At 37.2% G+C, this 15,160-nt stretch overlaps 1 protein-coding gene across 3 annotated transcripts in view; it reads right to left on the reverse strand.

Annotated features, from left to right (window-relative positions):
- The window catches only part of DENND6A (DENN domain containing 6A), a 63,251-nt gene that overhangs the window by 26,810 nt on the left and 21,281 nt on the right, over positions 1-15,160 (reverse strand). For 2 of the 3 annotated variants that reach the window (XM_032323105.1, XM_032323095.1), the window contains 6 exons: positions 14,507-14,619; positions 12,463-12,543; positions 11,066-11,171; positions 10,373-10,452; positions 8,988-9,050; positions 8,229-8,284 (listed from right to left, as the gene is read on the reverse strand). In XM_032323105.1, coding sequence (XP_032178996.1) covers positions 8,229-8,284; positions 8,988-9,050; positions 10,373-10,452; positions 11,066-11,171; positions 12,463-12,543; positions 14,507-14,619 — 499 coding nt within the window. The remainder of the gene's footprint in view (positions 1-8,228; positions 8,285-8,987; positions 9,051-10,372; positions 10,453-11,065; positions 11,172-12,462; positions 12,544-14,506; positions 14,620-15,160) is intronic. The other variant, XM_032323085.1, reaches the window with a different exon arrangement.

A 15,160-nucleotide genomic window follows, 5' to 3' on the forward strand; every position in this document is an offset into this window, starting at 1 on the left:
GGCATAGGAGCACAGCAGGGTATGGAGGGCATTCCTGCGGGGGCTTCTCTAGCATTGGGAGCCAGATCACAAGCAAAGTAAGGATGGCACCCATATGGAGAGGAGGCCTTATGTACAATAGAGAAGCCTAAATGGCGTGGGAGGGTAACCACATGGGGGTCAATCTAGCTTGGAGCAGAGCATGAGAAGGTAAGGAAGGTATCCATGAAGAAGGGCAGCTGGGTATGGAATGTCAAAGCCCAAAAAGGGTAAGAAAATTATTTGCATAGAGGAGAGAGTTTAAGCAGAGATGAGAGACTGGTTACTAATAGGGACTGATCAAATATATTAATTAATTAAGGATAATAGGAGGTAGTCCCTCAGAAAGGGAAAAGAAATACAAATATAGAAAGGGAGAAAACTAGAATGAACCCTGTCTTATAGGACTGGAATTGGGGGTAGTAGTATGACTTTATGCTTTTTAATATATATGGATTTGGAAATAAATACATATGCAAAAATGTGTATGTATTATATATGAGTATGTATGTATGTATCCCTTTACAAATATATATATACTTCCTAGCTCTGTCCACTGAGAGGGCCTAAAATCAATGATATCCCAATAGCACTGAGCACAAGTAGTACCCAGACCTTGGCTTCTGAATCTTATTCTCCACTTTAAAATAAATAAATAAACAAATAAAGCCAAGGCTCTTTGGAGAAATGGCTGATTCCAGGTTCCAGGGCCAGGGAAGGAAACACACAAGATAATCTTCGAATCAAGAGAACTGAAAACATATGTCCATACAAAGGGTTATATACAAATGTTCATAGTAGCATTATACATAATAGCTAAAAAGTAAAAACTGTCTGAATGTCCTTCAGTGGATTAATGGATAAACAAAATGTATATCCATACAATGGAACATCATAAAATGAAGTAATGATTCATGTTACTGCATGTATAAACCTGAAAATGACATGCTAAGTGAAAGAAAGTAGACATAAAAAGTCACATAATTTATGATACTATTTATATGGTATGGCCAGAATAGGAAATCTATGGAGACAAAAGGTAGATTAGTGATTCCCAGAGGCTGGGGAGGAAGGAAGAAATGAGGACTAACTGCCACTAGGAACAGGGTTACTTTTTGAAGTGATCAAATATTTTAAAGATTTTATTTACTTATTTGACAGACAGAGATCACAAGTAGGCAGAGAGGCAGGCAGAGAGAGAGGAGGAAGCAGGCTCCCTACTGAGCAGCAATCCTGATGCAGGGCTCGATCCCAGGACCCTGGGATCATGACCTGAGCCGAAGGCAGAAGCCTTAACCCACTGAGTCACCCAGGCGCCCTGAAGTGATCAAATATTTTAGAACTAGAGAGTAGTGAAGCACAACTTTCTGAATATAGTAAAAACCACTGAACTGTATACTTTGAAAGAGTGAATATTATATTATGTGAATTATGTATCAGTTTTTTAAATTAAACACAAAAAGACAAACTTGGAACATCTTTTCTTTTTTAAACATTTTATTGGGACACCTGGGTGGCTCAGTTGGTTGGACGACTGCCTTCAGCTCAGGTCATGATCCTGGAGTCCCGGGATCGAGCCCCGCATCGGGCTCCTAGCTCCCCGGGGAGCCTGCTTCTCTCTCTGACCTTCTCCTCGCTCATGCTCTCTCTCAAATAAATAAATAAAATCTTAAAAAAAAAAAAAAAAGATTTTATTTACTTATGTGTCAGAGAGATAGAACACAAGCAGAGGGAGAAGCAGGCTCCCCACTGAGCACGGAGCCCATTGCAGGGCTCTATCCCAGGACCCTGGGATCATGACCTAAGCCGAAGGCAGATGCTTAACCAACTGAGCTACCCAGGAGTCCCAAGCCTGGAACTCCTTATACACAAAAGCAAGTAAGTATTTAAAGAATGACAATATATTAAAAAAAAAAAATAGAGGCCAACTTGAAGTGAGACAAGTCTCACTGGCCAAACTGGGGACAACTGAAATAGCAAATGAGAATAATGGACTTTAATAACCTGTTGAATAAAACAGGAAACCAAGAGTCCATACGGATATACACAGCATGATGTTTCAAAGTATTTCTACAAATTCTTTGACACTGTCTTTAAAACATGGAACCTAATTCTCCCCACCTTAGCTGTGAACTAGATTAATGGCTTACATATAATGAGCAGAATAAGGCCAGTATGCAAGTTTGAAGGTTAGGTCATAAAAGACATGGTGGCTTTAGCCTTCTCTCAGATTACCTCTGAAAGCTGTGGGAACATTTAAGCTGCCCTATGGACAGGTCCACATGGCTAGAAATGAGGCCTCCTGTTAACAACCACAAGGAATCGTGACCTCCAGTCAGCAGCCAAGTAAGTAAGCTTTTTTGGGAAACAGATCCTCCAGCCTCAGTCAAGACCCTCATGCCCTCCTTGTCCAACTGACAAAACCAGGCCTGATATCTTGACTGCAACTTCGTAAGACATCTAGAGCTAGAACCATCTAGCTAAGCCGTTCCTAGATTCCTAACCCTCAGAAACTGCATGAAGTAATATTTGTTCTTTTAAGCCTCATAGTACTGGGGTAATTTATTACATAGCAATAAATAACTCATATACATAGTTTCAAAGTGCCTCCCAACAGAATAGTTAATCAAAAAGGAAAAGGAGTAGTTTATCATTGAGAAGCTTGGAGAACACCACAAAGTGAACATCATCAGTAACAAGGCAAACTAAGTCCCTGCCAAAGACACAGAGCTCGCATTTAATCTCAAGTAAATCCCAAACAAACCTAAACTGAGGGACTTGCTGCAAAGTAACTGTCCTATAATCCACAAGAAGCTCAGGTGTGTGAAAGGAAGACTGAGGAGCTATTCCAGACTGAAGGAGAGAGACTGAAGAAGCATGACAAGTAAATGCAACAGATAATTCTGAACTAGACAGTACTGTGACAACTGGTGACATCCAAATTAAACGGTATTAATTTATCAACATTAATTTCCCAATTCTGATGAATTTATCCCAATTGTGTCTTTATTTGTAGGAGATAGACACTAAAGTATTCAGAAATGATGAGACAACAGGTCTCCAACTGACTATCAAGTGGTATGAGGAAGTAGTCCTCTGAACTATACTACTACTTTTCTGTAAATTAGTGACTGTTTCAAATTTATATGTATATATACACATATGTATATATAACTACATATACTGTGCACATATACACTTACATATACATTTACATAAAATTTTGAAACAATTACAAATTTATAGAAAAGTGGTAAGTGTGTGTGTGTGTTAAGTATATATTTAATAGTGGCATGCCTATAAGGTATTAAAGCTGCAAATTACTTTTTCCCAAAAGTATTGTGATATATAATAAGTAAGGGCATAAACAGATACCCAGTAGAGTTACAAGATAGAGCACTCTCTGAAACCCCTGAAATTTTCTGAAACTTTAGAAATACCTATTACAAAAAGTTTTATTGGGGAGGTAAGTATTAAATATTCAAGAAAGAAACCCTGTCTCCAGCTCTAAATTTAATAAATATAGGTGGTAGGCATCTAATTAACTGCAGTATAAAATTACTAAAATGAGGGTCTATAGGGAAATTACAGGGTATTTTTTAGCACTACTTTCATTTCCCCATTCTGGAGTGCCATGCTTTATGCTAAGCTCCACTGCCTCTCTCAAAAAAGTCATCCCCTAGAAAAAAAATCAGAAACTTACTCCAAATAAATAAACAGATGAATAAATAGATACATATATAAATAGACAAGTAAATAACTAGATAAATAACTAAGCAAGTAAATAACTAGATAAATTTTTTTCCAGAAAGACATAGCTTGTTGTTATAATCTTAAAAGCTAAAAGAAACTAACACGTTATCAATGATATCAGACACATTTTATATAGTAATAGACTTTTACAGTCTTTGAAACACAAAACACCCCTAGCTGTTATCTACTCTGCCAATGGGGTAGAAAGCCAAGATGGCTTCGTTCTCAAGATGGGGGCAGGAGGAACATGACGACACATAACTGGTATGCCTCTTGCATCAGTATGAGGAACCAATAGCAAACATCATCAGGTAAAATGTCCTTGACTCTAGACAAGAGAATGTGTTTCTTTCAACAGAGAACTGTCCCTCAATTCTAAGCCCAACTTAAAAACTTAATGAGAAGACTATGGGATCAAGAGAGCTAACACCAAAGTCAGGGTCCATGTACTAGTGTAGCTGAATGAGACCTGACCTGGCACAAGGAGGGAGATGAGTGCCTACACTGAACTGCATTTTTTTTTTTTAAAGATCTTTTTATTTATTTATTTGACAGAGAGAGAGATCACAAGTAGAGAGGCAGGCAGAGAGGGAGAGAAGCAGGCTCCCTGCTGAGCAAGAAACCCAATGTGGGACTTGATCCCAGGACCCTGGGATCGCGACATGAGCCGAAGATAGATGCTTAACCAACTGGGCCACCCAGGCATCCGTGAACTGCATTTCTGCCACTCAGTTTCAAACATCTTTCCAGGTCTCAGTCCTTTGCTCTCAAGCTCACTCTTGGTATAAAAATATCACCTTCAATATAAGTGATAAACATTTAAACTTTTATTCACATGAATAAATGTACAATGTAAGCTCTCCACACACAAAATGAAGAGTGCTGTCACTAAGCTGAGTGTCAGACACTAAGCACTTGACACAGCGCTATCTGTGTGAGCCTATTATTGTTCAACTATCAGTTTTCTCACCTCCTGAGCAATAAGAATAAAAAACAACAAACTCACTTGTTCTACTTTTTTAAAGATTTTATTTATTTATTTATTTGAGAGAGAGAGTGCATGTGAGAGTGACGGGGAGGAGCAGAGGGAGAAGGAAAGAGAGACTCTCAGGCAGACTCCCTGCTGAGCCTGAAGCTGGACACTGGGCTCAATCACATGACCCTGACTGAGAGCATGATCTAAGTGGGAGCCATCCAGGTGCCCCCAACTTGTCCTACTTTAAAAACAAGAACATGTCATTTAGGGGCGCCTGGCTAACTCAGTGGTTCAACGTCTGCCTTCAGTTCAGGTCATGATCCCAGATCCTGGGATCAAGCCCTGCACTGGGCAGGGGGAGAGGTAGGGGGGAGGTCCCCACTCAGCAGGAGGCCTGCTTTTCCCTCTCACTCTCCCTGTTTGTGTTCCCTCTCTCACTGTCTCTTTCTCTAACAAATAAACAAATAGGGGTGCCTGGGTAGCTCAGTGGGTTAAAGCCTCTGCCTTCGGCTCAAGTCATGATACCAGGGTCCTGAGATCGAGCCCCGCATCAGGCTTTCTCTCAGCAGGGAGCCTGGTCCCCCTCACTCTCTGCCTACTTGTGATCTCTGTCAAATAAATAAATAAATAAATAAATAAATAAAAATCGTTAAAAGAATAAAAATAAAAATAAACAAATAAAATCTTAACAACAACAACAAAAGAACATGTTATTCATAATCACGAGAAAAGACACATGCTAATAAAAAGTTTTAGTGGTAGGAATAATTAATTACCACAAAAGCAAAGATAACTGATAATAAACTGAAAAGCATCAAGATTTGCACCCAGCAGTTCAAAAGAAAATATGTCTAGTAATAAAATTCTATACTAACTCATGCCAATTCTTTAATTTTTTAAAATGAACAAAGTGTCAGAAGTATAAATAGTAGGGGCGCATGGGTGGCTCAGACGGTTAAGGGGACTGACTCTTGGGTTTCGGCTCAGGTCATGATTTCAGGGTCCTGAGACTGAGCCCTATGTGGGGTTCTGTGACACTCGTGGAGCTGGCCTAAGATTCCCCCTCCCTCTGCCCTTACCCACCCACTTGCATGCAGGCGGTCTCTCTCTGTCCCCAAAAAAAAAGTATAAATAGTATGCATCCTTCTTAGTATATTTTTCCTGTGATAACTATTCATTTACTTTTCATTCTAAGAATGCTACAACATCTAATTTTAAAAAGATGTCAATTTGTTTTTAAGTAAGATTTATAACGTTCATACAGTAAATTTCACACTTAACAAAGATTTAGAACATGTCCATCACTCCAAAATTTCCCTCATCTTCTTTGTAGTTGATTCCCCACCCCCATCCCCAGCCAACCACTGATCTGATGTCTGCCCCTTTTCCAGAATATCATATAAATGCAATCATTCAGTAAGCAGCTCTTTAAGATCTGGCTCCTTTCACTAAGCATAATGCTTCTGAGTCATCTATGTTGCAGACTGTATCAACAGTGCACTTTTTTTTAGTTGCTAAGTAGTGTTCCATGCACATGCATGAATCACAATTTGTTTATCCAGTTACCAGTTTATGGACATTTGCTATGTTTCCAGTTTTAGGCTGGTATGAATAGAGCTGCTATAAACATTTGCATACAGGCCTTTGTGTGGATATGTGCTTTTATATTTACTGGGGTGAATTCCTAAAAGTGGGATTACTGGGCTGCCCTAAAGCCAAGTATATAAAACAAATCAAGCATACAAAATAAATCACTCTTTGAAGCAATATTCCATGCAGTTTAAAGGTCACATACACACAAAAATCAAACCCACAAAAATCAAACCAAAAATCCCATTCTAAGTCTTTTGCATGACTCCTGATTGCTTGTATTACTATTTAATAACTGCTCGGCAACAGCAGTGGTTTCTCAGCCTGGGATACACATCAGAACCACCTAGGAGCTGGGACTTGCATACCAGTCCTAAGATTTCTATTCAGCTGTTCTGGGTAAGGCACAGGCACTGGTACGTTTTCCTTTTCTTTTTTCAGTGCTAGATTCACTCTCCCTTTTTTTATTTTGCATTTTGAAAAATTTCAAACATACAGAAAAATAAAGACAATTATGTAAGAACCACCATTTATATATCATCTAGAGTTAACAATGTTTTATCATTTTTACTTCATTAATTTTTTTCTTACTGAAGTATTTTAAGAGTCTTAGTTTCTACCAACTGAGTTAATTGGGCCCTTCTTACCGAAGTATTTAATTTAATTTTATTATTATTATTTTTTTTTTTTTTTTAAGATTTTATTTATTTATTTGTCAGAGAGAGAGCGAGTGAGAGCGAGCACAGGCAGACAGAGTGGAAGGCAGAGTCAGAGGGAGAAGCAGGCTCCCTGCGGAGCAAGGAGCCCGATGCGGGACTCCATCCCAGGACGCTGGGATCATGACCTGAGCCGAAGGCAGCTGCTTAACCAACTGAGCCACCCAGGCGTCCCTATTTTATTATTATTTTTTAAAGATTTTTTTTATTTGAGAGACAGAGAGAGTGAAGGAGAGAGCAGGAGCAGAGGAGGGGAGGAGAGGTGGAAGGAGACTCCCGACTGAGCAGGGAGCCTGATGCAGGACTCGATCCCAGGACTTCAGGAGCACTACCTGAGCAAAAGGCAGATGCTTCACTGACTGAGCCACCCAGGTGCCCATTACTGAAGTATTCTATCTATCTATCTATCTATCTATTTATTAAAAGATTTTATTTATTTGAGAGACAGAATGAGAGAGAGCACGAGAAGAGGGAGGGTCAGAGGGAGAAGCAGACTCCCCACCAAGCAGGAAGCCCAATGTGGGACTCGATCCTGAGACTCCAGGATCATGACCTGAGCTGAAGGCAGTCACTTAACCAACTGAGCCACCGAGGCACCCTACCGAAGTATTTTAAAATGAAAATTTTCATCTCAAAGTACTTAAAAATGCATCTCTAAAAAGTAAGTCCGTTTTCTTACATGATTACAATGCCATTCTCACATCAAACCAAACAAAAAATAATTTGTTTCTACCACGTAATACCCAGTCCATATCCAAATCTCCCTGTCAAAGCTCATAATATACAGTAAGGGATGAACTACTGATTTACAATATATGAAACATAATGACTACTTTCTTCCAGTTTTTTCCCCTTTCTCTTCCCATTTTTATCCACAATTAAGAACATTCATTTCCTTTTTTTTTTTTTTTTTTAAAGATTTTTATTTATTTATTTGACAGAGAGAGATCACAAGTAGGCAGAGAGGCAGGCAGAGAGAAAGGAAGGGAAGCAGGCCCCCCGCCGAGCAGAGAGCCTGATGCGGGGCTCGATCCCAGGACCCTGAGATCATGACCTGAGCCGAAGGCAGCGGCTCAACCCACTGAGCCACCCAGGCGCCCCAAGAACATTCATTTCCTAAAGAAATTTAAAACAATATCACAAAGTAAAAGAGAAAAGGCAGTTAATAAATTTACCTGAAAAGATCCACCTCATGAACAGTAGGTAAAATAACAGATATATGTGTGTCTGCCTGAGATAAAAAAGAAAAAAATACAGAAAATGTCACTAAAATTTATAGAAATTGATTTCTATCATTTATCTCTTATAAAATATCTATCTTGTAATCAATATCCATCTTGTAATCTATCTTTTAAGATTCTCTTCCTCCAGAAGCAGCCACAAAGAGAATAGGTCTTACCAATCTCCCCTAACACAGTACAAGGTCAAGGATGACAGATTCCTTGGATAAAGCATTAACCCAACAATCAGATAGTAGATTAATTCACAACTGCCTGAAATATTACCAGAATACAACAGGCAAAATTAGTTTTCCTACTGCTTTCCATTTTAATTCAATTCAAACAATGGGAGTGCTAATACACCAGTTACACATTTCAAATAAAAACTTCAACCCCACCCATGAACAGATGTAGCTTTAGGAGAAATGAAAGACAATCGTAACTACAGAATCCTTTTGACTGAGTTTCCTACAAACAAAAGTCTGTTGACCTCTCTTCTAAGAAGATGAGAGGATTTACGTATTTTCCCCTAGTCCTCATAGTTACAATATAAATTCTGAGTTCTCTGAGTTCTTACTACAAAATTATTTAATGCGTATTTCAGTAATATTCAGACATATACCATATACCCAAGAAACTCTGCATCTGCTAGTTTTAAGAATTCAGTTAAAGAGACTATTTATGGTAGATTATTCTACCACAGTGCCACACTACCTGCTGAGTTAACTGTGCTATTTGAGTTGTCCCAGGCTTGTCATGACATGTGGGAATCCGTACCTTAAAGAGAAAGAGAAGAAATTAACTTTGGCTACAAAAGAATGTCCTTTATATAATTCTGAGTCCCATTACAATGAGGGATCAGAAACACTCTTACCACTAAAAAAGTATACTCAGCAATGCCTAAAAAGCCATAAAAACAAAGTATCTGTATCAGACTTTACAACTACAGTCTTATTAATCTTTAGTCACAGCAGAAGGTAAGTGAAACAGGGGCGCCTGGGTGGCTCAGAGGGTTGAGCCTCTGCCTTCGGCTTAGGTCATGGTCCCAGGGTCCTGGGATTGAGCCCCACATCAGGCTCTCTGCTCAGTGGGGAGCCTGCTTCTCCCTCTCTCTCTGACTGCTGCTCTGCCTACTTGTGATCTCTCTCTGTCAAATAAATAAATTAAAAATAAAATAAAATAAAATAAAAAAGAAGGTAAGTGAAACAAAATCGCCATATTCCCATACACATGGAAATCACTAACCCACTGAGAAGCAAATGTGCTGGAAAACAGAAAAAGGGCATCAGCTTCATACTGCTTCCTGTTTATTGTTCCAGTCTTTGCTTCATTAATACATACACACCCAAACGCACCCTCTCAAGCTTGCCAAAGTATGGGATAAATCTAACAGGAAACCATGAGAACTTTCAACCCAGAGTTACAAGTACTACTTTTGATGATCTCCCAGGGGAAAAAAAACAGAACACATCCTACAGAAATGAGTAGATCTAAAAGCAGAGCATTGCAAAAATAAGTCCAACTTGAAAATGAATTGCAAAAGCACTTAGGGAACATTCATACAAATCCTTTGAGCAAAATGTTACTACACTAAGAAAGGAAAGGAAGGGAAAGGAAAAGAAAAGAGAAAAGGAATGGAAAAGAAAGGAGAAGTGAATAGAGCACAATACCCTGGGATGGACATGTTTGGTCTGGCATTACACATTAAGGTCATTCAAACCTAAGAACCAATGGCTTTTCTCATTTCTTTTAATTTTTACTAATTCATAGCCAATTCTACAAAGCATTCTGCAATTCCACCGTCTCTGGAGGGCCACAGAGTTGCAGAAGTCTAGAAGGTGGGATTTACATTCACATGTATTAAGTAAGAATGATACCTTTGTGCAAACTCTACAGGATGAAATGAAATAGGTGGCCCCTGGAGTTGTGTGACTAATGGCTCTGTACAGCAGGAGGAAGTATGATACCTCTGTAACTCTTCACATACAAGTGAAAGCAGTAACAGGACTGGACATCACTAGAAAGTTAAAAAGCAAAACTCATCTATGAACTTCCTAGAGTTCCTCAGAAAATGAGACAAATGAAATAAAAGATATTACCTTCATTACAACCCCCATAATAGGCAGGTGTAATGTCTTCCCTGGCACTGGGGCAGGCCATCGGTCAACGTCATTACAAGCTGAAAAATAAAATATTTCCTTATTATAAGTTCCAATATTAAAATATGAAAAATGAAACATCAGAAATTAGAATTCCTTTCTATAGAGCAGGAAAAATATACTGGGAAGGTGGAAGATAAAAGGTAAAAGAAAAGTAAAAGTAGTGAAAATAGATTACATTTCACCAGAAATATACCTGTGGTCTAGGATATAAACTGGTTCATCAATTTTTGAAAGCAACAAAGTAACAGGTTTAAAGGGTATTTTCCTATTTACTTATTGCTACTAAAATTAGCTACCAAAAGCATACCACCTGATAGAGGCCTCTATAAAGTGACAAAGATTTCTGTTTAAATAGTACTCCAAAAAGCAGAGCTATCAACTCTGTATTTGTTTATTATTACCCTAATAAATAGGCATCATCTATGTTGCAAAAGGAGGTAATAAAAGATAAGGTCTTTTGTGTTCGTAGGAAGAGGTGCAGAATAGTTTTATACCTCTCTCCTATCATGGAGCCCTTAAAATTCTTAACGAATTTTTTTAGAATGTCAACTTTATATTTATCAGCCATTTCCAGTAAAATTTTTAAAACTCTTGCATAAAGGTATCTAACTCACACAGTGTTTAACTTACCTGCTTCCAAATAAGGTTCACTCTTTTCAAAATACTCTGGTGCTATCTGTTTGAGCACAGTGTGAAAAAAATGAATATAAGGAAGTTTGCTGATCAAAACCAAGGACTGGAGAGAAAAAAGAAACATGTTTGTTTTTTTAATTTTCTTAATGATTATAACTTAAACTTGTCATTTCTTACATAATCAATTACTAATGAGCTAAATTCAGCAAAAGTGTGGATTCATAATTTCCTATTAATAGACAAATGTCATGGATAATTTCTAAGGCCTCATTACTATTTACATTAGCAAAACAGTATCAGAATTAGCCAGATGAAATTCTCCTAATACAGAAGGAGCAAACTGTGATGCTTTTTCAAACTAAGACCTATGACTGTTGTATTTTAGTTTTCAATAGTCATAGCCATATACTTAGAAATTGTGACTTGGGGTGCCGAGGTGGTTCTGTCAGTCAAGCACCAAACTCTTGATTTCAGCTCAAGTCCTGATCTCAGGGTCCTGGGATCGAGCCCCACATCAAGCTCTGCACTCAGCGTGGAGTTTGCTTGTCTTTCTCCCTGACCACATGCTCGCTCTCTCTCTCTGCCCCATCCCTCAAATAAATAAATGAATAAATAAATAAAATCTTAAAAAAAATAAATTGTAACTTTATAGTTGGGTCACTTCAAATATGGATGATGCCCATCTTTTTCATCCATGTTTTTTGAAAACTACTTTTTATTTTTCCATCCAATATCAAGTAGTAGTCAAGGCACATTCTAGTTACAAAAAGTAAAGGTGTGTCCCTTTAGTTAGGATTAAATCAGAACCAATTTTTTGTTTAAATGGTGGTTAGAAATATTTTTAAAGTTTATTTATTTAAGTAATCTCTACGCCCAACATGGGGCTTGAACTAATAACCCCAACACCAAGAGTCACATGCTCTTCTGACTAAGCCGGTCAGGTCCCCCTAATTTATTTTAAGGAAATATAATGACTGTACAGTTAGATTGGAAAGAGTAATGATTAAGATGTTGCTACAGTGTATTTACTGACTCTTAGGTGTTTCAAAAAGATACTGCGGGCTTTTATTAGTTGTAATAATATTACAATCATCTGTTTATCCTTTCCCTCATTACAAAATGTGAAAATTAAGCAGATTCTTCTGGCTTTGGGAGTTTCATACAATATCTATAATTTACCACCAGGAAACTAGCACAGAGATAGCAGAATGGCAAAATTCACTACTAGTTAAAAATCTAGGGACAAGTGTCTATAATCTAAAAAAGACAAAAATAAAACGTAAGTTGTAGTATGTTTAAAGATAAAATATCATTTAAAGACTATTCATCCTTACAATTTCTATTTTTTTAGCCACAATATAAAAGCATTTTTCCTTAGTGTATATGAAATTTACCTTCTGGAAGTAGCCTCTTTTTAGACTTTTATCTCGAACTTGTCGGAAATATACATATCCATAAAAATAAGCAGGATCCTTCTATGAAAGAAGTGACAAATAAAAAAATACATATTGCCATCCTTTATTATTAACATCATGCTGCTTTATAAACCTGAACTGAAATATAGTGTATACACAAAGAGCTAGTTATGCTTTTCCACCAACACAAATAATCATGACAGTAACTGGCAGATCCAAACCTGCTAGCTTGCCCAAAGGGGAAATAATTATAACTAAAGTACTGAAGTCAGATTTTTCCCACTACAGTTTACTCAGCTTATGTTCTTTGTTCATATTTGTACTAGTTAATGGAAGTCAGAAAACAATCAAATTCTGTTTTCCCCCAATGCTACTTATATATTTTTTAATTGTGCCTATAAGTAAGAGTTAGGGATAGTCCTAGTAAAATGAGGTATCCTATTGTAAAATTTCAAGAGAGAGAGAAAAAAGGAGTTAAATGCCAATGTGAATCTTACAAAGCCAGTTCTATTTTTACCTAATAGAAATGAAACACCGAAATGTTTATCAAAATACAATTTGAAAGTAACTACATTCCAAAAAACATAAGAAGTTTTTGTAACCTCATGAAATAAACTTTGACCCAGTTTCTAATTGGATTGTTACTCTTTGCTCAAATATTTATTAACCACCTGCTTAGAACAAGGCATTGTATTAAATATTAGAGAAGTTAAAAGATGCTTCAAATACAATTCCTGAAGGAGCTCTTAATCTAAAGAGGGATGAAAACAAAGCTCAAGGAGGGTATATAGGAAAGAACACAGTGTTACAAGGAGGCCAAGAGGGAAGAGATTACAACTGCCTATGCAAATCAGTAAAGATTTCATGGAGGCAGCTGTTTTTAAAGTGGGCACAGGATGGATATGATTTAAACAAAAGCAAAGATTCCAGGTTTATAGAGCCAGGAGTCTGAGCAAAAACAAGGACAGACAGAAAAAATACAAGCTACCTCAGGACAAAGCACATAGTTCAGTTTGGCTTAAATATGGTACCTGTACAGAAAGGAGATAAAGTTGGAAATTGGAAAAGTAAAGTGCTTAATTTGTAAGGCCCAAAAAGTGAGGATGAGGAAACAGTACTATCATTAGTTCTTTATTCCTTAAGCAATAGACAGTCCTTTTATATTTATTTTTATATAATATATATGTATACTTTAGCTAGCAACACTGTGTAAAATACATGACATTGGAAAAAACCCGCAAAAGATGGGTTATCTTTGGGCAAGTTTCTTCTCAACAGCCCTCAATTCCCTCATTTGCACAAGGAACTCTCTCAGAAAACTGTAACTCTCTCAGAAAACAGTTGAAAGAATACGTTAATAGCAATATCAAAAGGTCATGGAAAGAAGTAGATGGTTATAAGACATTTTGACAGTAATATTTTTGCTAACTGGGAGAGGGTTCCTGTCATTAGAAGAACCAGGGAGGTAAACTGCAAAAGCTGATTTTAGGCAAATGATTTCATACTGGATGTACTGACAGGACATGCAGATGGAAATGTTCCTCATGCAGTTAGAGACAGAAATGTGGAATACCAAAAGAGACAACACTCTCAAATCATCTGAATTATTAAAATTGCCTTTAATAAGTAATAAGTGTAAAACAAACCTCATTAAAAAATCAAAATGAGACAACTATAATTATATCATGAAGTAGGGAATCTTCAACTCTGAGTGATATTTACTGGTATAGTACCACCTCAACTCCACATCTAAACAAAGAGTTATAAAAACTGAAGGAAAACTACCTCAACATTCTGATCAATTTCTATACTTCACAACGGCATTATGTGTTTCAAGAATAGTAACTTTATAGAGTTCCTTTCTTTCGTGAGTTGAATCCTTATACAATAGACTCACTTAGGAAATGTAGCACTATAATATAGTAATAAGACAAAAGCAAAATATTTCTGAATGCTATTAAGAGGTAGCTGAGTTCTAAAGTTTCCTCTCACGAGGACATTTTTCTATTACTACTTTTCCAACCTTTAAGTAAACTGGTAAATCTTTGTCATAATGATCCAGAAGACAATGCAGTGACACCCTCCTTCCAGAAGATTGTCGGAATCTAAAACAAAACTGGGTATCTCCAAGACAACCTAATGAAAACAAAAATGAAAGTAATTAAGAATAGCATAGTATAACATTTCTTTATCCAGATTCACCAAATGTTAGCACTAAAAAGGTCCTATGAATTGTTTAAACCCATTTTATTATGTTTTAGAGAAAAACTGGAGATTCTGATTGTTCAAGTGACTTGTCCAAAGCCATCTTTGTTGGTTAGAGGCACAGCCATTAGCAAAACATACATCTAAACTCCTAGGTCTCTTTACTATTTTTCCTATTCCTATTTTCCCCCATTTAATTTAAAAAAATCTTTAAACTGTTTGCATTTAATGTTGACTCACAAACATAATAATGAGAAAAAGAAGCCAAATACAAAAGAACATATACTGTTCAAATCCATTTATATAGTTGTTTGTTTTTCTTTTTTAAAAGCAGGCAAACTATAGAGTTTAGGGATGCATGGTTGGGTGATAAAAGTACAAAGAAAAACAAGACACTTATCACTGTAAGAATCAGGACTGTGGTTGCATTTGGAGGGGGTGGGAAACCGTGCTCAGGAGGGGACATGAGGGG

The sequence above is a fragment of the Mustela erminea genome, chromosome 1 (genome assembly GCF_009829155.1).
Source record: "Mustela erminea isolate mMusErm1 chromosome 1, mMusErm1.Pri, whole genome shotgun sequence".
Lineage (NCBI taxonomy): Eukaryota > Metazoa > Chordata > Mammalia > Carnivora > Mustelidae > Mustela > Mustela erminea.